The sequence below is a fragment of the Onthophagus taurus genome, chromosome 2, assembly GCF_036711975.1.
Source record: "Onthophagus taurus isolate NC chromosome 2, IU_Otau_3.0, whole genome shotgun sequence".
Classification (NCBI taxonomy): Eukaryota; Metazoa; Arthropoda; class Insecta; order Coleoptera; family Scarabaeidae; genus Onthophagus; species Onthophagus taurus.
In genome coordinates, this window is record NC_091967.1 from 12,174,432 (window position 1) to 12,190,886 (window position 16,455).

Sequence of the window (16,455 nt, forward strand, 5' to 3'; positions counted from 1 at the left end):
CACAGAGAGACCGAGTTACTCTCCTCCTCGTTCGTTCGTTTTCTTCTCTCGCTCGCACGCTCTTTTGCGCATTTCCCCGTACACACTACCACGACTTGGGGATTGATTTTCCTGGCCGCCATCACTATTGATTTCGTGGATATTGTGTGACGAGACGAACGCACAACCACTTTTTTTTCAAAACGTTTACGACGTTTATTTTTGTCGAGCCACTCAGACGACTATGTTTGCTGAAAATTTGCCCTGTTCTATCCTTTTGGATCGACATTGCTATTGAGAGACCGGCCCGACCTCAGCTGCTAATTGCTGCTCCTCCTAGAGTAGTGTCTGTGTGTTCCTGATTTGGCTGCGTCTATTTAAATGTTTACATCACCTTCACGTTCTATACTTTGTCTTCATAATTTTCCTTTTTCTACTTTTCTTTAGCTGATTCATTGGACAATAGAATTTATTTTCACCCGCCATGCGGATTTTACTGCAGTAAAATCGATGTTTACGTATACTTTTCTACACAATCTATTTATTTTTTTTTCCAAGAAACTAAAATATTCAAAAACCAATTGTATTCTAATAAAAGATTATTTATTCATACATTACGCGTTAGTTTTACTTATTCTTATGGAAATTTTTGGAACATTTTTTCCAACCGACCTGTTGGATTGTTGTTCATAACATGATTACTGGAACTTATTTTTGACGCAAGTTACTTCATTATAACACCAAAACATACTTTTCTAAATAAACCTTAATATAAACATACAGCGATTCGTTGCAATATATTTTTTTAAATTTCTGATTAAAATTTTATTGCCACATAATATTATAAAATTTTATATCTCCAGCAATAAGTTTTATGTTGTCGTTTCACCATAACTGACATAAAACTTTACTTTAAAATCTATAAAGTGAAATTCAGGTGTTATGGTTTAATGCGATATGGATTCTCGTACATCCTTGTGAACATAAATGTTTTACGACATTAAGGTGTGTTATGGAATAATAGAATTTCTTAAAATATTCTAGAATATTCTAGTGTAGTATAGATTTCCGAATATAATTAATAACGACATTAATTTTTTATTAGATTTACAGAATGATTAAGTGATAATTCGTAATTTAGTAATCTAGTTTCTTTTAAATATGTTAAATGCTTTAATTTAATCTAACATTTATTGATATTAAAGTGATATTAAAATATTTTTTTTAATAAATGATTAATGGGTGTAGTTAAAAGGTATCAAGTCAAGATTCGACGTCACTCTTATACGAAAGGGGATAATTCTGGCAGTTACTGGTTTTAGTCCTCGTGAAAGGAGATTACTTGGTTTTTGACGATCCAAGAAGATATTCTGATTGGAGCACTTTGCTGCTTCTATCTGTTTTTTCATTTCATCTACTCAATTCAAGCGCTCAGTGGATTGAACCCATTATCTTTATGTATATCAAAATCTATATAGCTTCTTGACATAAGTTGACGAATGCCAATAATGAAAACGATCACTTTGTAAGCAGCCACAAATACTCGATACAGTCTTTAATGGAGCTAAAATATATGATGTGTGGGAGAAAATTAGAATAAGGCTGTAAAATGGAAAATCTAAATCTTTTTGTAAAAGAAGTATGTGAGTTACAGAATGAGAAATTTTTATATTAAGGTTGTTCAACGCATATTATTATGTTAACTACACTCGTGGAGGAATTTTATTATTTAACTTGTATACCTCAACTTCACAATGATCGTGTAAGGTGCGACTATGTATATGATCTTTCTGCCAATTTGTATTATAAATTAATAGGTGGAAAAATTATACCACCTACATAGTCAGTCTTTAATCTTCTCAGTTATCTACCAACTTAAATAGATTCCGAGCGCAAAAAGCTTTCTATGCGAGGAAACTTGAACTAAGGGAGTACGTTGAGCCTTGACACTCACAACTTATAACAACCTTTCTGCAACAAAGCGTTTTTTACCCATAAAAGTTTGCCTCATTTGCTAAGCCAATGGTGTACCACGGGAAGATTAGATTGTTTTAAGTGCGAGAAGATATGGGTACTATAGTACATATAGTAGTGTTGCATCTGGCTTACTTGAATTTTTTGGCTGAATATTACAACGATGGGCAGAAATAACATTACGTCAACACCCATTGGAAATGGATGATCAAACTTTTATCATCTGGTTGAACAACGCCAGGTTCAATTTACACCGATATTGGGTTTTGCTCTAGTTTTAGAGGTTGCCAAATTTATTGAACGTCTCATGATTTTGCTACAGTACTTGTTTTTATTTTTAAATTGGTTCGCAATTTTTTAACGTTCAGTCTTAACAAATTTTAATATATTTAAAATAGTCATAATTTCTGTGAAGTTTTCTATAGTATCAATAAACCAACCCATCTATAACCCTAGTGCTTCATAGTTCGTCTTCAATTATTGAAAATAACAAAAACAAATAACTTATCATAAAAAAAGTTGGTACACTTCCACGGGAAAGCTCACCAACCAAAAAAGATAGAAATCATTGACAATAAAGATATCAGAATAGTATATGAAAATAAAATAAAGCTGTAACTTAATTAAGTCGCTTAAAATTAATTAAGTTGGTGTTCAAATTATGTTAAAATATTTTTAATATTAGATTTTTTATTCTACCTACATCCGTCGTGAGCTGTGACATTCCCAGGCATCTTATATTGCTATAAAGAAAAGAAGCATAACAAGTTTGGAACTTTCTGCCAGATATTATGCTGCCAACGCACCCACACGGGCAACTGACTAACACGCGGTTCTCGATTGAGTTATATTTGTGATTGTTATTTTAAGCGAACGCTCTCGCAGGAACTCTTTCTTTTTAAATCAACGATTGGTTGTCTACGACTTGACATTTCGCCTTATGATTCGCTATTGCCAATTCGGTTCTTCCGCCTTCTTTATGTATTTTTTTTTAATTCGTTAAAAGCTAATTGACTGATTAATTAGTGTATTAATAAAGCATATCAAATTTAATAAACTTTGTTTTTAATCATAATGTTCTGAATTATGTAAACTTTATCGGAATACCGCGTACTCCATCAAAACATCTAATTATATATCATGGATAAGGATTTGTAATAGGTTCTCGAGAGCTTAAAATAATCAGTCTCGGGGTCTCACTTCACAGACAATTAGCCGATAAATTTCCATTGACCTGCCCAACTCGTAACGGTCTAGAAACCGCGAAACGTAGACGCAAATTTAGGTACAGGTTATTATTAGTTTAATGTTTACAAAATGTTGTGTATGTAGGCACGGTTACTTATGCTTTGACTGCTGTCGTCACAGATAAGCGGATCCCATGTGGATCCGCGCGATCACGTGTTTTATGCTTACAAAATATAACAATAATTAAAGTTGAACTTTACATTTATCGTACTTACATACACATTTCAACATAAAATACGTTTTTTTAACTGTTTCGTACTAATCTATTACATTATATCTAATAGATTTCAGACTAGGAAATGGTTAATTTTGTGGAATGGTTTATCAAAACTTCGCTTATCAGCTTTTGAGGTCAAAATATATAACAAACTCATAAATTTAAATAACGGTTTATATTTACCGTTTGTTGACATGATGTTGTACTCTATAAATAATAGAAATAAAATATAAACATTAATTTATTCATCCAATAATACTAAATATTATTTAATTACTATGACAGTTCATAAGAGACGTATCGAATAGAATACAATTTGTCATGTTGGGTGTAGAGTAATACAATTCAAGCGAGTTAGTTTGAAATTCAATTAACAAGTTATGCTTAGAGGTATTAACGTAATTACAAACTTGGGCTTATAACTATATGTTGTCCGGTGTATTCGGTTAAAATTAAAACATTTAAAAATGTTGTTGAAAAAGAGTTCAATTAGAATGCCATTACACTTATAAATTAATAATTTATTTTACATCATTTAAGCCACGAGAATCGTAGTTTCATCATAGTTTCGTTATTTACGAAAATTTGATTTAAACACGTTCTATGTTATTCAATTTCTAAACTTGTTTTGGTTGGCAAACAAACTTCTAACTATAATAAGCGACGTAAATAACTACAATAAATTAAAAGCTTTTGTATATGTATATTTCTAGCTCCTTTTTTACACGTTAAATTTTAAAACTTTTCGTTTCATATTTTGTTTTTAATTTAAATTGTCTTTTGTTCCTTAATTACAACATACGTTCGTACTTAGGCTTTTTTAATTTTAAACTAGTACAGAAACGTGAGAAAGAGTATAATAACCACTAATGTCTCGTAATAACTACTTGGAAAAGGGAATTTCAGGGTTTAAGTGCGGAACAATTTCAAGTTGGTTCCAACATGATCATTAATGTTTCATAATTAGCTAAAACGTTTTCAGTTCTCTTATAACGTTTTTAAAGTCATCATGAAGTAGGCTTATTTGTTATTTGCTGGGATTTTTCCGTTATATTGACTTACTACTAATTATTATGGGTTCGTGCGATATAACAATACTTTCTTTTTTATTTATTTTATTCGAATTAATTATAGAATAGTAGTGTCATCATATCTCGTAGGTCTCGTAAGCAAAGTGCATAGCAAAATACCCTAGAATAATAGTTTATGTATTCTAAGTGTAAAATTAATTATATATATGCAATAACTTGCAGAGAATGAGCTACTTAATTTTTAGCAACTGTTAGATACTGTATAAATAATCAAAAATTAATAAATTAGACTCAGGGTTGCCTCTGAAAGCGATTTGCGCAGCACATCATAGTATTAGTCATAGTATTCCTGAGAATGTTTCTGTACATGTTTCAGAAGATCATTTCACAGTTATCTTGTTAGAGTCATTCTTCGTAATAGAATTAACCTAGGCGAATATTTTGACGTTCAACCTTTTCCCAACTTCATGGATGAAACCTATTGGCTTTGTACTTACTTCGGTTGACTAATCGTTTCCAGCTTAGTCGCTTACACTGAGAGCGCATTTTTTACCTATAGAATAAGCCCAAACAACATGTTGGAGACTTCTCAGAGCAACATGCAGTCATCTTCTCAGTAATCTTATAAGCAAATGAAGCAGAAATAAGCAGACCTAAGTATGTTACAGTATTCTAATATCATTCGATTCTCCTAGCATCAAAGAGTTGGTAGCAATAACAGATAATATGTGCTGTTCTATGGTATATATACTAGTTTAGTGCACATCTCGTAATCCACTCTCTCGATATTGACCAGTCTTCAATTGAAATACATAATCAGGCTTTTTTACTTGGACATTATTCTAGCATTGATATATTTTAGTGACAAATTATCAAGTTATTCCGAATACTTTAACAGTTATTTTTTGTCCTTGGTACAAACTCCAGAATTTTAGAGCCAATAAAGTGTTATATCTTACAAATCTACCATTATAGTTAATTCTTGTCCATTTGATTCCAATTGCATGTTTATTTCAATTGCTTTCTTTTCTCAAAGGATTTCATTTTGATACTACCCCACCCCTCCTCATTATATACAATTTTATAAAAAGGGTTGTCTGCGTTCAATTTAGCTAAACGACCGATATCTTCTCTTCCATGAATCGGTCATATATTTAATTTATTACTGACAACATTAATTTAGATAGACAATCAATATTACGTTTAACTTGTTGGTTATGACCACTTCTAAAAGCTTGTTCATCAACGAAATTTATATTTCTTTATGAAGGCCGACTTTTTTAATAAAACTCTTGTCGTCTTTTTAATTTGTCTGCAAGGTTAAGAAAGAGCGGGACTAAATGGCTGAATTGGCCCCAAGCGTTAAATGAGAGGGATGACTAGGTTTATTAAAAAAATTAACAGTGTAGAAGTTTCTATGGTTATTCAGAACATGTGAGAGAGTATCTTTTTAAGTAGAATTTTCCAATATTTTTTTAAACGTTATTTATCCTCCTTATTTCATTTTTAACCAACAAGTAAGATAAGCCTATAATTTAAATATAATCATATATCTCAACAAATTTTACGCCTTACATTGTGAGTAATAAATAAAAACGCAGTTGGAATATGATTAAATATTCTGGTATTACCACAAACTAACACGACATACATTACATTACATACATACATAAGCATTTTAATAAATACGTGTACAAAGTTCAGAAGAAATAATATTTTTTTATCTTTAAACGAATATTTTAAACGAAGTTATTGATAAAATAAATTGTTTCTTACTTATTTAACGGATATAGAAACACTATTTAGGAAAAAGTCCCATTACAGCAAATCCCCGCTAATCCGGAACAATAAAAGATAGCTCGATAAGGATTAGTGAAACATCCGGGTTACTTGAACAATATTATAGTATTAAACAGAGGTATAATAAACGATGATTTTCTTCTCAACTTCACTAAACAATAAAATGCAATTAAATAGATTTAACCATAAAATGTGTCAAAATATTATGTAAATCTTGCATAAAGATATAATTATAGTTGTGGACATCAGCCTTAACCGTCGGAAACGATTACATCGTCTCGGACAGATCACCATTAATAACGACTTGTTGATAGCACGTTATCTAACTTCTTAATAATTCAGAAGCATCATCACTCAATCACATAACGTGGTGTATAACACATCATTAGGTGATTTTCGTAAAATCCAAAAGACACAAATCAAGTCGAATCCATCTCAGTAATAAAATCATCAATAACACAAGCTCTATTAGAGACAAATTAAGATTTTCATCCAAATTGTCGTTACTAGTTTTTGACGAGCCTTTCTTCCAATTAAGGAAGTATTAATTATATGTCGAATACACATTACAATGGGTTTGTTTTGTGTTTCAAGAGTGCTTATGCAAAATTTTAACTGCATTTATCAACCATTGAGCGAGATACATATTTATTAAAGCTATAGCGCTTTAAAGACACTCAGATCATATAAAATGTTAGATAAGATCAACAACAACGCTGTATATTGTAGAATGTGTTGCGAATAAAAAAAGGTTTCAAGTGATTGTTATAGTGTCATATTTGTATATTGATTTATTGCTGTTCTCGTAAAGTATGAACTCCAGAGTATACTCACAAGGCACCGTGGTTATACAGTTTAGTGAATTGGCAGACATCCTTGGAACCAACAACACCCAGAACACATACACCATGTCGGCGGAGTTCGAAAATATGGGCACTACAGCGGGTATTACCCCTACAGCAAGGCAGAATAGGTTGGCAAGGAGCGCGAAATAAACCATTTGGCCAATCCAGCGAGACCTCACACATCAGGGCGTCTCAGTGTAAATATTTTATGACTTATCTTTATTTCCACTGCGACGATATGGTCGTTAAATTTTAAGTCAGATACCAGTTTTTTGAACCTTTTTAATTAATTTGGAGCTAGCTTATTGGTAATATTTCATTTTGTAATAACCCCTAATCAGTGGATTGACGTCATGAACCTAACGGTAGCAATCAACACTGTAATCAATATGAAATGGTACTTTTTAATAAAAATCGAAAAAGTTTTAATCAAGTACTGCGACACGCCGTATTTAACTGAAATAACCTGTTGAAATCCTTTGTCTAAAATTGATATACGTATAAAAATATTAAGGGCAGAATTTAGTTGATTTAGTTACACTTATTTTGCTCGCTGATATACCTGGTAGGCTAACTTAGTTTTCGTATGCCGATTTACATAGTACATGTTAGAGGAATATATCGATCGGGGTCGGCAGCGAGTTAATTATATTGGCAGGTAGCTGAACGAAATATTTGTTTAATATATTAGGAGCAAAATTAAAAGGGAATTTATCATGTCGAATGTTAGTATTTATCATTTTCAGGTTAGCTTTCGATTTATTCGTTTTTGAATATTATGACTGCCCTTTTATAGGAGTGGCAAAATTCTGATTGTTCATTAATGTTTCAAATTAAAACAACTCATGGTGGAAACCAATCAATAAACGTCCAGTCTCTTGATGGCTTGAATGATGATGTCAAAGAACGATTTCAAATGGGAAATTGTGATGCCAAGCACATATATAAAAATAATCTACTTCAAATAGCTCTCATTAAAAATTGATGAAAAAAATGAAAGAACAGAAATATTACACAGTTACAGGTACAGAATTATAATGTCAGCGTAGACAATAACGTGCATAATTTACAATATATGCAAATTCTTGTGAGTGAACGAAACGGGAAGGGAGCGATGTAATAAATTTCAGAGGTAAGATATGAGTGATCGATCGTCTTGTAAAGAATTATTAAACCTAAGGTATTACGGCGATGCTACAAGGATCTCCACCCAAAGATTGTACATTGCTGAGCGTAACCACACTATGGTAGGAATACTTATACGTAAAATTCCGCACGAATTTCTGTTGCGCCAACTCAATACGATCAATAAATTTATATCGACTCCAGACTCGATTTATTTGAACCATTAAGTTATCCCTTCGAATAAATGTCACCGTTACTGCCTCCTCATCACTCACTCATATTTGATAACTTTAAGAAATACTCTGAAAAATAGGAATCCACCCCATCCTTGGTCAATGCATTTAAAAAACTTTCAAATTTTGCAACAAAGATATTCTTGTCAAGAATTTTTTGAGATTTCACAATTGATTTGATTATAAGTATTATGGATCATCTCTATAAGATTAAGTTATCAGTTTATCAAATTTATCACATATTGTCAATACATTTCGTCTGTTTTATTTAAGATAAAAAATATTATATAATGAAACCTATCTAATAATGAATAACGCAAAGCTATTATTATTCCGACTATCTTTACGTATTACGTATTAACTAAGGTAGTATAGTTTATATTTCAGGTTGTTGTTAAAATGATTGATCTGATTGATTGATAGACAGTCTCAATGTGGTGTACTAAAAATAAAGTTAATTGTTGATCCGAACCAGCTTTAATATTATTAATATTTATTGAGAAATGCTAAAAAATTCTAATCTTTTTGATTTGCTCGCGAAAAAGAAATCATAAATTATGATTTGTAGTCTTAAATTTGATATGGTTTTTGTAAATACCTCGTAAACGTCAGTTAACAGTGTTGCGGCGAATTAAAAAGTTGTTTCACGGTTTTCGATTTGTTTGATTCAAGATGTTTTGGTGGTGTTAAAAGAAACAAATAATTCCATACATTGTAGTAAGTCTGAATGAAGAAACCACCTTAAAATTAATGCGTCACAATTTAGCATGGAAAATAAATTGGAATCATTTATTCGACGGTTTTGGCAAGAGAATGCGATCATTTGTTCTGGTTTTAGTACAACGCGAAATGGGCTGCACCATAGTTTTGTTTTCCGGCAAGGTTTATTTTATAACTGCATTATTTGGCATAATTTAACTTATTTCGCTAACGATGATTGCAGTCAATTTGGATAAATCCACCTGGCAATATTTATTATTATTAAAAACGTGTAATCTTACTAACAATCAATAATACGATATTAACAATACGTAGTGTATACGATTAAAAATCATTTTGGGCTTCTAAAAGTCGATAAACGAGTCTTAATTTTCTTGTTACTGAACGAATACTGCGCCTGACTTGTATAATCCTAGAAAAGAAAAATTTGGTCGTGTTACGATATAAATTTAATGTTTGTTTAAAAAAAATTATACAGAAAATATATTATTTGTAAAAACTAAGTAAAATAAAAAGGAACAGCATAACATAGAAGCTATGGTAAATTTTATGAAGTAAGCGGATTTGGTAATGTAGACATACTTGGCTTTTTCAAGTAATTTCTTTATACGCATTTGAACATCGTATGCGTCACCAATTGAAATCATTGCACTCGTATTCAACAATTTTGCTTCTTTAATAGTTTCTTTACACATCGGACATTCCACTTTGCCTCTTTTTAAAATGTACTCGAAATATTTAATGATACACGAAGCACAGTATGCATGACCACAACTGATTCTTACAGGAATCATTAATTCGCTCAAACAGATTGGACAAACGTCAGAATTGTAGACTTTAGTTCTTTGTAATTTACGTTTATTGTCACTGTTTGTTTTCAATTTTACGAGCAGCAAACAAATTATGATGCAGTAGGTTATAAAAGCTGCCACGTACATACAATCACTTAAATTCAATGGGGTTGTATGTAAATCTAAAATAATTTCAGTTCTCCATCGTTTAATTTCGGATATTAATTGTTGAGAAAATGTATCTTTACTTGTTTCTTTGATCATTCTTTGTTCACTTTATAAATCTTGATTTCTTTTTTCCAATAGAATAATTGATGTATAATTATAATTGTATATTATTATGACAAATTTATTTTTGACGTTGTTATGAAAATTGAACTGTATAATTTAATTTATAAATTTATGACATTTCATGTGAATAGCCCATGGAGTGTTCCTGATCCTCGCTGATTTACATACTCACTGGGAATCACTGGAACTCGGGGACCGTTAAATGCAGAATTTTGGCTGTAAATTCAAGCTTTTTGCCCACCCGCTGGCAAAGTTCAATGTGCATCAATTCCTTATAAAAATTGGATCCTTAATTTATTATTTTAAAAGGAAATTTCAAATCTTTTTTTGCTTGTTTATTATAAAAGAAGCATCCTCAAGAGGCAACTGCCAAACGCAATCTCGTTATTTCATTCAACCTGCCAATATCAGAATCGTCGTTGTGGCTGTCGATGAAAAAAGTCGTAAACGTCACTATAAACGTGAATATTTATGGCTTTCTCAGATTGAACTCATTTTCGCAGAATTTTATTTATCATATATAGGTATTTGGAAATAATGTTTATAGATTTTTTTGTGGTTAAATCACTCATCAATTCGAAATGTTAAAATCTTATGCGAAAAGGAAATGTGCATCAATGTAATATCCTTTTTAATTGTTTTTTAAAGGCCACTATGTAGTCTTATAATAGAAAGTAGAGTTTGAACGCAATCATGTAAGTTGTCTAAATGTTTATGGTGAATGATTGATTTAATTTGTGGTTAGAAATTAAAATTAATGGTTGTTGTGGAACTAAAAATTATTGTTTCCCTACATTGTATGTTTCGACATGACAAGTCCGTCTCCAAGTAGCCTTTGTAGTTATAATGGGAGTTTTCTTGATAGGGATATTAAAGTTTGAGTTTATATGGCAACACAAAAGTCAAATAATCAAATCTTCTGGTTTCAAGGAGCGGAATTCATTTCTGTAATCCTATTTTCAAGATAGGTCTAACTTCAATTCGGCTTTCCCTAAGCTAAGAATCCGTACTAATTTGGGTAATCCTACTTTAAAGCAACAGCTTAAATAAATTTTCAACCTCTGAACTAAGAATTGGCAGAATTTTAACTTCACACAACGGCTCATCTTAGGTTTCTGCAACATGCAATTTTTTTAATCGAGTTTTGCAAAGTTATCGATTTTTATCTAGTTTTGTGTTATTAATATATCGAGTTATTCCTTTACTATCTGACTTGCACTTGTTACAACTTGTTACTTGATGTGACCCCATAATAATAAGGTGCATAAGTCAATGTTTATGAAAATTCTAAGTGTTAATCCAAGATCCCCATATACTTATAACTAGTCTCTAGCGTATCGTCTTTGCAAATGCATGTTATCAATGAAATACAATAAAGAATTGTAATCAGCTTCTGATAGTTTATTGCATAATTTTGCTATTAATCTGTAAGATTGGCTGCAAACGTTACAAGGTCACTTACGTTATAAATTCTTCATATTGGTTTATGAAAAACGCGCCTAAGGCATTTTAGTAAGACATCAGGAAAAGATCATCATCTTTATTTCTAAAAGATGAAGTAATTTTTATCTAACCTTTATAGCTTATTTTATCTGTTATAATCATTAATTTACGTTTGTTTTTACTGCGTGACTAATTATTATTATTCGTTTACCACATAAAAGTGTTAAATATATTTGATGATATTACGATATGTATTATTTTCGTATCCTGTTGATAACCCATAGATAATATAGCCCCTGCGATACAATCAATGTCCTATAAGAATCTGTTAATTAAGTGCGGTAATATCGTTGTTATCGCAAATTTGATGTATGTGACAACCATAGGCTTAGGTGAAGCTATATACACTTCAGCAAATCAATACTTTGGGCGATCCCCTTTCGGTCCCAGGAAACCTAAATTAGGCGATGGATATTTCGTGAATGTCAAATTCAACACACGTTGGGTGTACGTGTACATTCTAACCGTGAAATATGTGTCGATAAACTGTCCTAAGCCTGCGCGAATGTCCAACATACGGACATTGGTTTATTTGTAACCGAAACACGATCATCGAATGAATGAAATCGAGCGGAACGTGTGAAAGCACTTTGTGTTTGTGGTTTTAACGATAATCACTCTGGTATTACTTTAGTGTGAGTTTCGTGTCATCATCTCTTGATGTTATAGCACTAACTGATATATTCTAGAAAGATTCCATACATAAAATGTTTGCTAGTTAAAATGATAAAATAAATTAATTAGATTTGAATCAAAACGGTATTGGGAATTGAATCGAAAATAGAACGGTAGCTTTGTATGGGTTAGTTGGATCTCATCTGCATTCGACACTTCTAGATACTGTAAATGTGACGTGAGGTGGGAGTAGAGTGAGAGAGGAGGATTTCGCCAGGACGAAAGCCCCGTGAAATTAAGTTATTCCTCACGTAACAAGGTTACCGATTAGGACAGACGAGACGAAAACTTCTGCTTAGTGTTCTGTAAAATTAAACTGGTAATCTAGATTGAGCCGAAAAATACAAAATCGGACGTATTTTATTGATTTTGATTTAAATCTCTTGTACTAATAGAATTCAAAATTTAAATCTTTTTATTGATATATACATGAGTATATCTTGGAACTATTCCAAATACGACTTTTAAATAGCAATTATAAAGATCATCTTAAAGTGTTTATTTTATGTTTTAATAGATAAACCGTTCGTATATATCGCTTATATATTAAATCAAAAAGAAAAAACATTTTAAGGTTAACTCTAATTTTATTTAAATATACTTATAATAAACAGATATTTAAATTCGACATGACATTTTTACAGCAAACTAAAATAACTTTGGTTTTGATGGCATAATTCACCTTGATATATATCTAACGTCAACGTCTATTCAACGGAAAATGCTCGCACGAAATGCTTACAGGGGTACCAGGAGTTTGGCTCAATCGTTGCGAAAGTTGGAAACTTCGCGCGGCTTGCCAACTGCAATTCGCCGAGTTCGTTTTAACTATCTGCGACACTACGACAGTCCAACAAATGTGAGACTGCTAAAACGACCGAAGCTAGACCAGTTATCCCACTCTTACAAAACTTTTTAGCTTTTTTCGATGATGAGTTATACCGCTCAGACTAAATTTCTACTGGTTTCAATTTTAAAGTAGTGGAAAATTTTCAATTAGATTAAAATGATTAGATGCAATTAAAAATACTTGAAAAATAAGGAGTTCATCAAATACTTTAAGCAAACAAATTTAACTGATTAAATAGTATTTTGATTAATCTGATAAAATGTGATATCAATTTATCTGATTTCGGTGATTTTATTCGTTAAAATACACTTTTTCTCTAAATCGTTCCGTATCTCGTGATGAACAAAACTGTAAAAGAGCAATATTGTTAAGAATAAAGTTTGCTACAACTTTTCTTTCTAAAACATTCTGAATCCCGTGATCTAATAACAACAAGAAGTAAAACCACAATTTTGTCCAATTTTCAGCTACTCGATTTTTTTTCAATATTTACACATCTAAAGGTAAAAGTGTAAAAGAACAATATTATTAAAAATTAAGTTTGCTACAACTTTTACACTACAACTTTCTTTCTAAAATGTTCCAAATCCTATGCTCTAAACAAGCTCCAACAACAAGATGTAAAACCACGATTTGATCTAATTTTCACATATTCGACTTTTTCTCGATATTTATGCATCTTAGAGCAAAACTGTATAACTACGACTACAACTTAGTTAGCTACAACTTTTATACAAAAACTTTATTTCTAAATGTTTCGAATCCTATGTTTATATTACCTAAATTACTCTGTGTCAATCTGAGTGCTGTATAAAATTAATGAGAAAGAATTGAGATCATTTCCGTATTGGCTACGGATTAAGCTTTCGAATGAGATATAGTTCGTCAAAATTGGATGAGAGGTTCAGAAATTGTGTGAAAACATATTATATAAAATTGGTGGAGGCGACGGTTATATAAAAAATTCTTTGATTTTTAATTTAAGAATACATTAAATTTTTATTATTACTTAATTAAATAACATATTATTTTTTTATTTTCAGCGGTTCCATTTCCACCGAGTCATAAATTAACTATTGCAGAAGTTTTCGATGCAAGGTCGGGAAAACCACGGCCCGATGTTCTGAAGCAACACTTTATACTAGAAGGTCGAATCGATGAACAGGCGGCGTTACGAATCATCAACGAAGGTGCAGGTCTTTTGCGTGCGGAGAAAACGATGATAGACATAGAAGCACCCGTCACAGGTTTGTATCTATTTTAATGTTTTTCCACTCGTGCATCAACACAATGACATGTATAATGTTATAACGGTGTTATAACTTTCGGTTCGCTGCCCACTTTCCAGTGCAACCAATACGCCAACATCGGTATACCAGCTCTTTCAACCGCCGGAAGCACCGAAAGCGGACTATTGTTTGATGGTGTCTTTATCGTAGTCCTGTTCGGAGAAACATGACCCATTCTCGTGTTTCACCATTTGTGTATACCACACATGATTCTATATGTCATGTATCAACTATCACTGTGAATGTTATGTTTGCTCAATTGTACAAAACGATGTTATTTTATAGAAACACATAATAATAAAATTTGAATTTATCGTAAACGACCGGTCGAAATCGTAATTATCAAATATAGTACTTATGTTTGTCAATTGGAAGCGGAGAGGAACGGAATCGTGTTAGAAACGCGACCTCTGTGCTAAAAATAAACCAGAATACGTTATAATTAGAGCGGCATTTGCTGTATGTGACCTAATTATAGCGCTCGTTACTCGGAAGTCGTCCTGGCAAACGGTCACCGGGCAATTTCCTGAAATAAATTCGTTTTCTTTCAATTGGGGAAGTTGAAAAAGTTTGCTTGCCCGAGTTTCGTTTCCATTTTAAATATTACCTTCGTAAAGTTCTCTGCTATTATACTCTCCCCTACCTCCAAAGTCTCCGATTGAAACTGCTCGTTTACTACTTGTTGACGGGAAGTTTCTCGCAAATATTTGCGCTGTCGATTGCCTTCGGATCCTCGCTAGTATTCTATAGCTTCTGAAAACTTATATATAATGGGTCATTGTGCTATATATGAAGCCTTTTATTGTTTTGAAGGCATAAGTATCTTTACATTTATTAACATTTTATTATTTTTTTTAAATGTTATCATATTTAATGATTAATTTAATTGTTTAATTTCTTTTCCAATCCTATACATTTTGTTTGTATACTGATCATTGTACCATGTTCTCTAACACGATTGACACCAATTCAAGTCAATTGCTTACAATTTATATACAATTCAAACGCATAAAACCACAAACATATTTGATTAACAAACAATTTTATACAATCAATTAGCTGAATTTAATACATACATAAATTAAAATTAAAAAAATTATTATGTGAAATCTTTACTTTTGTGAGAAACTTCATGTTAATATTCTTCGTGACTTGCAGCATAAGCGATCGAACTTTTCAAACTTTGGTATGCATATTTAACCGGACTGGAACTTTGAACTGCCAAACTCTTACATAAAAATGAGGGTCCGCAGTAATTAAAACTAACGCTAGCATAAAGAAACAAGAAGACTGCAATCTGGTGACCGTTTACGGGAAAATTGTGACCCATCGGAGAGTTAGAGGCTGCTGCACTGCGAAATTGTCCGTAAAATCAATACCTCCGTTCCATTTGTGTAAGGTAAAATTTGACTTTATACTTTGAAAGTTAACGATTTAATAAAATTTGTATAGGATGCTTGAAATAGTAATTTGTAAACAATTTGAAACAACTAAACGATCGTTGAAAATTGGCGATCGTTAAAGTGCTGAAACTGTATCGCGTAATTTCTTTTAAACCGGAACGCGTAAATTGCATCCAATTTGGCTTGGTTTCTTTCGTTACTCGCGGAACCTGAGCTCCTCGTCTCTATGCCGATAGTCAGACCACGTACGTGAAATGGGTGTGGGATACCCGATTCCAAAGCAGTCGGGTTCTACCACGAAATGAGTTTCCACTGGGAGTTCGAATTTAGGAGCCGGATGCTCCATATATTGATCTGCCGCAGCGATAAATGTGGTCGCTTCCTTTACAATTTATGAGGAATTGGGGGATGTTTTCTTTTAATTGGGACAGATTTAGGGTGGCAAAATATTAATGGAAGATAAGTCCAGTGAATAACTTTT

General features: G+C 32.0%; 1 protein-coding gene and 1 non-coding gene across 8 annotated transcripts in view; one reads left to right on the top strand and one right to left on the bottom strand.

Annotated features, from left to right (window-relative positions):
• Nucleotides 1-16,455, top strand: part of LOC111425973 (serine/threonine-protein phosphatase 2B catalytic subunit 3-like) — a 70,902-nt gene that overhangs the window by 299 nt on the left and 54,148 nt on the right. For all 7 annotated transcript variants that reach the window (XM_071194265.1, XM_023060283.2, XM_071194266.1 and 4 more), the window contains exon 2: nucleotides 14,326-14,529. In XM_071194265.1, coding sequence (XP_071050366.1) covers nucleotides 14,326-14,529 — 204 coding nt within the window. The remainder of the gene's footprint in view (nucleotides 1-14,325; nucleotides 14,530-16,455) is intronic.
• Nucleotides 9,400-10,945, bottom strand: LOC111425974 (uncharacterized). The gene is made up of 2 exons (XR_011639848.1): nucleotides 9,755-10,945; nucleotides 9,400-9,584 (listed from the first exon to the last, which is right to left on the bottom strand). It is a non-coding gene; the product is annotated as an uncharacterized protein (transcript).